Raw genomic sequence first — 9077 nt, forward strand, 5'->3', positions numbered from 1 at the left:
TGACCGCTTGCCCTTGACCTCTCGCGAAAGAAAGGAGACGCCGCCGCCTGCGGCCCCGTTCCCTCGCCTCCGGCCTCGCTGCCGGTGGTGACGAGGAACGGGGGTCCGTCTCTTCAACAGATCATCTGTCTTCGTAGGGTTTTAGTCGAGTCCGCCTAGGTCTAGGGTTTGCTCGCCGTCGATGTTCGGCGGTGGAGTTAGGTTTTGCCGGAGGAGTGTGGCTCCTCTGCGGCTTGCTTTTCCTGGTGACGCCGGCGATGCGGAAGCGACGGCAGCGCAGCGGAATAATTTCTCCCAGTCTCTTCTGTTCTCCGATGGCGATCTACTCCGACGTCAACGGAGAGGCTGGGGAGACCTGTCCAGGAGTCGGGGGCCGGCGCATCGTCGTCTTCTTCAGGTGATGATGTTGTTGACCCTGTTAATCTCGAGGAAGATGATCTTTGGTAAAAATCTGAGCTTTGCTCGGGTTGCCGGCGGTGGATACGAGAGTTGGCCGATGCGTCTGGGAGGCAGTGTACTCGGCTGATTCGCCTAGAAGTAAGCCCTCCTCTGCGGCCTCCACCTTGTGGAGTTTAGCTCTGGTGTCCGACGACGATTGGGAATCGGCTTCGGCGGCGGTGACGAACGGATCTTTGAAGGCTTCGAGGAAGATGAACATGAGTTTTGGACTTCTTTGTAATTTTCCTTTTCTTTGGGGTTCTGTTTGTGAAAGGGCCGGTGTAATGCGCTAAGATCAATATATTTTCCTTCTCAAAAAAAAAACACAGACCTACCTTTGGACAATTCTGGCAGTGGATCTCGGCTCTTTTACCAAATAGCAAGCAGTATCATATGATTGGCTTGGCAGCCATTTGCTGGGCAATTTGGACAGCACGAAATAAATGCTGTTTCGAAAAAAACTGATCAGATCTCCAACGGAAATTGTTTGCTCAATCAGTTCCCTACTAAAACATTGGGCAGGTCTCCAAGCTGATCAAGGCAAGGAGGAGCTTGAAGCTGGTGCAGAAGCTTTGCTGAAGACGGCGCTGCACTTCCACGCTCAGGCTGCTGGCGAGGTCACAGGGATGGTTCTTCTCCAGTGACAGCTCCCAGCATGCTGTGAAGCTCGACTCCGTGTTGGCTCTGGCGGCGTCAGCCTCCTTTCGTTTTTTGTTTGTGCTCTTGTTTGAACGCCTGTGAGCGTTTCGCTGGTTGTTCGTTTTGAACTCCTCTGTTTGTCAGGCTGGGCAGTTTCTACCTGAGCATCGTGTTATCTCTTTTTCTAGGATGCTTTACTTGGTAAACCCGCAGACTGTGTAATTTCGTTACTTCTTGGTAATGAAATTCGGGCTAGGCCCTTGCTGGAAAAAAAGTACACACTACTCAGTGTGTGTGTGGGTGGATCGGTGCCTCGGTGGCTGGCTGCTCACTGCAGCAGGGTATTTTGTAGGCTACAGGCCTTGCTGCCCCGGTCGTCATTGCTCGGTACTGGCCGTGGAGTGCGGGCAGATTCCTAAGTCAATCGGACCTGTCGAAGCATGGTGAGGTGATCTAGAAGGCTCCAGCAATTTCGAGAAAGAAAACATGGGCTGAAATTTCCAGCATCACCTTGCGTCCTTGCTCACACATATTATGTCTGTGCTTCCATTGACATTGTACTAGTATTGGTAGCGACACAAGCACCGTATCTTCCTCGGTTCGCGGCCCGTGGTCGGCAAGAGGGCGATGGCGACGACTGCATGCCACTAGACTTTGACGACGACGACAACGACGGACGACGACCTGGTATAGCTCGGTCGTCCTAGTCGACCTCCGTATGGAGGACGGAGGACCTGCGGGATGCGACAGGGTCACCACGTCAAGGTCGGGCAGGGCAGAACGTTCTCTCATCTCTGTCGATCTTCCTCGGAAGGATAGGAGTATTACTTCTCTGCCACCAATTCAAACACCCAGTACTAACAAACATGCCGACTTGCTACTAATTGATACCGTAGATCGAGGAGCAATTCGACGAAGCTTTTCCCTAACTTGTACTAGGTTTCAGGTCAAATATTTATCGCAGCTATTCCCCAAAATGTTGCAGTATCCAACTGAACCAACCAACCATCCATCACCGGTGTGCCGGAAGCTGCTCACCGCGAAGGAATGTGTTGATCAGTGTCAGCCCTTCGGCAGGCTTGTTGAGGGGCACCAGGTGGCCTGCACCCCTGACCGTCACCATGCTCATGCCGTGGTACTCCACGAACCTCCCGGCAACCTGCACTCCACGATTCGCTCCTCATTTCAGTTATCACTGACGACTGCAGATACGTTCAGTGCTCAAGAAGTTCAGTTCAGACCTGTTTGTCAAGGTACCAGGGTTGCCACTGGGTCTTCATCGGCAGGTCAAGTGCTTCCACACAGTACCGGGAGCCAATGACAGGAACCCTACCATCTGCGTCACCACTGCAAGATAAAAACAAATAAATTTTTCGACTTCGGAGATGGAGACTTGGAGAGTGATGGATAGTGTTTTTTTTTATAGTAGTGATGGATGGATGTTAAGCATGTAACCCAAATTTGCCTCCTAAGAGTTCAAAAAGGTTCTGCACCTGTAGAGCCAAACTCTGAGCCCTGCTTCGATGAGCTTCGAATATATTGGTAAGACCGAGAATACCGAGAAATTGTAGGAATTCAGGATAGGGTCACTGCACAAGAAACGAGCTCTCATATTATTTTTATTTCGTGTAGAAGAATCGTACACAGCTTCAATGCAGTCTACCTGCACACATGCCATTTCCCTGGAAGCAACCCACTGACATTTGCATGGAACGCTCTCTGCACATCCCCCTTGTTGAAGTAATCCTCAGCATAGGATGAATAGCATGGATCATAGCCAGAGAACATTCGTATCCTTCTCCTGAACTGGTCCTGGCATTCCACAGATTAGCATCATTTCTGAAGGATCTCTGACCACGAACTGTCTGAAACTCTCTGTTGATTAGGGGGATTTTTTCTGGTGTGGCACTCTTCCACCACAGCCCCTCTCTTCTCTTTATTACTACACTTTGCACCATAGTCCTTACAATATCACTAATTACAACAATACACCAACACTCTGAATAAATGTCTAAGTTGCTTACCTGATCATTCTCGAAGAATGCTCGAGTTGTGGAAGATGCAGAAGTCTGGTTTAGAAGGCACTTGGGGGCATAGATGTTGTATATGTCGATCTCTCGGTACTGACTATAGATGACATCCATGGCGGCACTGCAATCACCAGACCAATTGGAGTTCTTGAAGTCACAGTACTTTTTGATGTGGTTGTATACTTCATCTGGTACAACCGCGTGGCTCCAGGCATACTCAGCTAGCCCTTTTGAGTCATAGTAATCATTAGTGATAGGGTTGCCAACCTGCACTAGGACCATTCTGAATGTTATGTTCCTGCAAGAATTGATTTCTTAAGCCCAAAACCTGAATCTAACGCCTATTTCCGTACTTTCATGGTTCGTTGCTGTTTTTAAATTATGAAATATGTATCTACAATGATTAGAAAACTTATGTAGTATCCCAAAAGTAATTTAAGGTGTGTCTGCGCATGCACACTTCTCGTTGATTGAATGTTTTAGTTGCATAGTATTTCCTTCTCTTGCATGGTCGAGAAAACTTCTAAAGTTTTTTCAAATATTATGCAATATAAAAGGAAAATTTGTGCATCATAAAATCTAATTCAAATCCTTACAATGAAACCCTTGAGGTTGATGTATGATTTTCCCTTCTTGTCCTTGTTCCTTTCATAAACAAGTTCAGCAAGTTGTGGCACATAATGACCTGCAGCATAGGGAAGTTCAAGAATTTCTTCTTCAGTGATGTAACGAAGACAAACTTCTGCAGCATTTCTCCTCCACGCATGTTGCTGTCAACTAAGCCAGTATGAGTATGTGACCCTGACCCATGAACCTACCACGCTAGTTCTTTGACCATTCTTTTTAGGGATTAATCCCTGGAGATCCTATGAACACTAAAAATAAAAATTAAAATTAAAAACAAAACCGTATGCACATACACATATATTATTTTTGGTACTTGGTTTCAAAAAAAGTAGATTAATTCAGTATGCGTACCATTTGTGTTCTCAAATTATTAAATTAAGAAAACCAAGCAAAAAATATTTATTTAAGTCAGGCTTTCTGTTCTGTTCTCAAGAATTGGATGATAGTCAGCATATTGCGCATCATCAATGGGAAGGCTGAAAATGATGCCTAGGTACTTTTTCAAAAAACAAGAAAGTGATGTCTAGATTTCTTCAAAATGCTTCTTTCTGATCCAACATTTTTCTCCAATTTATATTACCTATTATTCTCTAAGGGATGGTGAATAATGGGCTGTCATGATCGCCAACCCAGTGGAAAACCAAGCTGTCAACCTATTCTAGAAAATAGCCTGCGATTTTTCAGTGGAAGCTCTAGTTTCGGATAAGATGGTAACACTACTTTGTAAGGCATACTTTGCATATTGAGAAATCCAAGCAAGAACAGAAACACTTGGCATCTTGAGAAACCAAGCAAGAGTAGAAGGTTGGTGAAAGTCTGACTTGCTGCCTTCCATTTAGAATGTGGAAAAGGAGGCATATAATGCTACACTCACATGCTTCACACCAGATTTTGTTTTCTGGATTCCTTCTAGCACACTGTCTATATTTCTCAACGAAGGTCCAGGATTCTAAACCATGTTCAAAACTGCAAGTCTCAAGGCTAAAAACTTTTCATGTTTCAAGTCAAAATTACCTGCATAGCTCTCTCCAGCGATGTAGAACTCTCTGTCCTTGTACTCTGGAAATCGCTGTAGCCAGTTCACTAGGAAGCTATAAGAATCTTCAGCTAAAAAAACAGAAAAGGGAAAAGGATTAAAAAAAGGATCGCATTTGTTAATCCGCAACCACATAATAACAAAAAAAATCAACAGCAAAGCAAAATTTGACCTTTAGAAGAAATGGGGTTTTGCCTTCTTAAGTAGTAGAGAGGGTCAGGCAAAACGTTTTTAGATCGATTTACCTACAAAGACATCATTAAGATTGTCCAGGTCAGAGGATTTGTTGGTGTGGGAGAAGCCAACCCCGACAGGAGACTCCAAGAACAGCAGGTTAGCCTCTGGCAAGCACAAAAAAGGTCTTAGTATCGTGCTTCAAACAAATGTAACTAACCTTGAGCATGAAAAAACGCACAAATTTAGGAAACATGCATGCACACCTTTATTCCAGGCATATTCATTGAACTTCAGCTCTGCTCCTTGACTGACAACTCTGAGAGGCCCCAGCTCAGATGCAGCTCCATAGCCAATTGACGAGCAACCAGGTCCTGAAGTGATGAACTGGTGATCAAAAGTTAAGCTTCTCGAAAACAAAAGCGAGAAAAGTAGATAGAGCAGAACTGCTAACATGAGACAAAGCAAGAACAAATGTACTAGTAACCAATTTTGCAGGCCATCACTGCTCAACAACTAAAGAAGCCAGGAACAGATGGTAGCAGCAGTACACTCATCAGGATCCCAAGGAGTAAAGCTCACTAATTTCCAGTGGGAATTAACACTTGAATTTTTAACTGCTAAAGGTAGTGCAAGCGACCTCCGTTTGAGTGATTAAAAAAAAGCGACCTCCGTTGAGCCAGAGCAGGAGCGGCTTCTCCTCCGGCGCCGTCTGCGCCTCGAAGAACCAGTAGAAGAGCGCCCTCCCGTGCCGCTCGTTCACCGTGACGTAGCCGGCGAACTGCGATACGCTCGGGCTCTCCGGCTGGCCGGGGAGGCGCGCCACCCTGTCGGCGTCCCGCTGGTCGCTGGCCAGCGACAGCGAGCAGGAAGAGAAAGAGAGCAAGGCGAGAGCGGAGACGATGCGGAGGCCGAGACCTGCGGCTGCCATCGTCGCGGCGTCACGGGTGACGGGTGGTGGCCGGTGCGAGAGGAGATGGTTTGGGCAACTCAGCGCCTGGGAATGCGCAATTGTAGCTGGGGAGCAGAGTTCAGGCCTTCAGGTTCAGGGGGTGGGGCCTCTTGATCTTCCTCTGCTCCAAACAACAACAACTGTACAAGTACAACAGCAAAAGGTGGAGGTTATCGCTGTATTCAATTAGTTGGTCGGATAAACAGCCAGCAGTACTGTTCTCTCATACTAAATTAGCGTCAGCCACCAGCTATCAACCAGTCAGTAGTACTGTTTTCTCATAATAAATCAGCATCAGTCATCAACCATATTCAAGCGAACACAGCGTATGTCTGTTAGGCCAAGTCTCCATGGAAATTTTATAGAAAGTTTCATCACATTAAATATATTAATTTTGCTGACATGGCAAAAAAATAAGGATGAAATTTCATGGGATGTGAGAAGAGTTTCATCACTATAAAATTTATTTGACGTGATTATCTAATTCTCAGTCTAGGTAACTGTACCATGAAATTGTACACTTAGAGTGGCCTTATGGTGTGTTTTGATGGAGGGTTCAACTACTTAGGGACGGGTTCGATCTAGTTAGTTTCGTGTTAGGTTTGAGGTTCAGATCATACGGGTGGTGTATATACCGCTCAGGTGCGGGTCGGAATGGTCCGTCCAAATCGAACGGACCATCCAGACCCACTTGGACGCCGTCGGGCATCCGTCTGGCTCGGACCTTGCAGAAGGGAGCGGTGCTGGTCACGTGGAGCATGATCGGGCGGTGCGTAGCTCCAGCATCGGGCAGGATGTGCAAGGGCAGGCGGCGGGCTGACGGCACGTGCTGGGCGGCGGCGCGGCGCAGCGCAGCGCGGGGCGACCACGGCCCGCTGCAGCACGGCTGCGGGCGAGCGGCAAGGCTTTGCGGGGCGAGGAGCAGGGAGCAGGGATGAGCGGCGAGGTCGCGCGGGGTGAGGAGCAGGGGGTGGGGCCACGAGCCACAGGCAAGGCCGTGCGGGGTGAGGACTGAGGAGCAGCCGCCGCGGGTGGCGCCGGCAAGTTCAAGGAGGAGGGAGAAGCGGGCGTAGGCGAGATGCAGCGGAGGAAGGAGCGGCACATGCGAGATGCGGCGTGAGGAAGGAGATGACAGGTGAGACCCGCCTAACGGTTGTGAAATTGGCGTTCAGACCATACCTAAAAATCCCTCTAACAAAAAGAAGGGTTGAACACATTCCTCTAACCAAACATTATATGGGTTGGATTCACCATCAAAAATAGAAATGGATCCAATCCATCTCCAAATCAAACACATGCTTAAATGACACATCAGCTAGAGAGTTCAACGGTGAATTGTTGGCGAACTAAGGATGCCTAAAATGTTTGCTACTCCCTCCATTTTTATGTGTTCTGTTTTTTTTTTTTTTTGCCTTACACATCAGACTGAATTTGGTATTTTGTTCGCCCAGTTTTTCATTTCTTAACAGGGAACACTGCTACTTGCCTACGAACTCCCGAAGACACCGTTGGGAGCGTAGCGTGTATGTATAACAGTGGGCTTGGGGCGTCCTGGATGGTGTTGCTCAGCCCAAATCATTAGCCAACGAGAGCTATTAAGGCCCATACTTAGCCGGGCCGGGTCATACCATCAATGCCCAACAAGTGTGTGGTAGCAGCCAGCATATGACTGGCAGTTTGCTTAAGAAAAAAAAAAACAGGTGACTGCCAGTGGCAGACTGGGATGCTATTCGGGTCACTTACGCTGGACCGTGAATTCTTTTTTAGACCGCCGGCCTAAAACTTCCTTCATGATTTAAAAAAAATTGTTTGGTTTGAAAAAAATCATTAGACCAAAAATTAAAATTTATTCTGTTGGATCCGATTTTACCTTTAAAAATAAAAAATATTTCACTAGAACATATTGTTCCGTTGGAACAAAATAGAAAAAAAATATTTCATTGAAACTTTCAAAAGAAAAAAAAAGAAAACTGGACCTTAAACCGACCAGTGAACCGGTGAACCACCTACTAGCGAGCGGTGTGCGCGCGGGCGCTTGTGTGACAGGTCCGCACGCTTCCACGCGTGTGACCCTGAGTATTGGTGCAGACTGCAACTTGAAGAAAATGCTCTAACCTTATATGAAAGCATGTCCGTTTTTTTGTGGTTAGGGGTGAGATGTATATCTTAAAAAAATTTGTGAACCTCCAGAAAAGGGGCAATTATAAACTGATGACCATGGAACTGACAGACATGTCGCCGGTGTCTGTCTATTATATCTGACGACCACATTATGCCTCCGGACGACATGCAAACGTAGGCGCCGAACGTGTTTGCGGCCTAATGCATGCATGGGATGAGAATAATCGACCTACTCTGTCTTAATATAATCCTATCATTCGCCTCATTAGACGGCGCCGCGCTGACGACGTCGCTCGCGCTCTCTCCCCATCAGCGGTTCGCTTTCCAGTGGGGAAAGAAATTCTTTTAAAATGCCGTCTCCTGCGTAGGATAAACGTATTTGGTGGCCATGTTCCGGAAAGGCGACGGGGTAGCTGGTACACGTACGCATGTCGTCGTGCGTGTTACATTGTACCGAGACAAACGCAGCGTGTATGCATCCTCATCTAAGCAGTGTGTTGTCATCTCTCTCGGCAAGAAAATAAGGAGATGTAAACAAAATAAATCAAGGACAAAATTTATTATGTAACACAGCTCCTCTCACTCATGCTTACATAGACGAGAGCATCTATCAAAACACATCAGCAGCAAGGCAGCATCACACTTTAAGCAATGTGTTAGAGTCCGCGGGTGTTTGATCCAAGTGTTCAAAAGTGCTAAAGTTTATTACTAGTCTATCCAAGTGGAAGTACTAATATACATAATGAGGTGGGCTAAACTTTAGTCTAGACTTAAAAATTTTAGTAAAGATACGAGTGCTAATACGTGCTAAAGTTTTGCACTCAACTTTAACCTAACTAATTAAATGCTGCCACCGGCCGGCCTCTCAATTTGACCAGAAGAGGGACGAGAGAGAGTGTGTGTGTCAAAACAGCAATTTCATATATGCTGAATACAAAAGCATTTAAATCTGTGGCATGAAACCGATACTAATATATTTTTTGTCAAATTGCTTTGCTGTCTCCGCAGCAGTTTCACTAGCTATGCCAGCCCAGAAATACTTAATCACCACATGCATGTA

General features: G+C 46.5%; 1 protein-coding gene across 4 annotated transcripts; it reads right to left on the minus strand.

Annotated features, from left to right (window-relative positions):
- Window positions 1-1564: 1564 nt before the first annotated feature.
- Window positions 1565-5996, minus strand: LOC120667269 (serine carboxypeptidase-like 26). 4 transcript variants are annotated; one of them, XR_005672118.1, is made up of 10 exons: window positions 5614-5996; window positions 5211-5318; window positions 5016-5111; window positions 4749-4841; window positions 3704-3792; window positions 3102-3374; window positions 2741-3011; window positions 2571-2666; window positions 2319-2424; window positions 1565-2236 (listed from the first exon to the last, which is right to left on the minus strand). XR_005672118.1 is itself a non-coding variant. In XM_039947358.1 (10 exons), the coding sequence occupies exons 1-10, from the start codon at window positions 5873-5875 to the stop codon at window positions 2090-2092; spliced, it is 1434 nt and encodes a 477-aa protein (XP_039803292.1). In that variant the 5' UTR covers window positions 5876-5996; the 3' UTR covers window positions 1565-2089. The 4 variants fall into 4 exon arrangements, 3 of the variants coding, with proteins under 3 accessions (XP_039803292.1, XP_039803291.1, XP_039803290.1); XM_039947358.1 differs by having other exon boundaries at window positions 2741-2878; window positions 3076-3374; XM_039947357.1 differs by having other exon boundaries at window positions 2741-2883; window positions 5614-5995.
- Window positions 5997-9077: the final 3081 nt, after the last annotated feature.

Source organism: Panicum virgatum, chromosome 3N, assembly GCF_016808335.1.
Source record: "Panicum virgatum strain AP13 chromosome 3N, P.virgatum_v5, whole genome shotgun sequence".
NCBI classification, from domain to species: Eukaryota; Viridiplantae; Streptophyta; class Magnoliopsida; order Poales; family Poaceae; genus Panicum; species Panicum virgatum.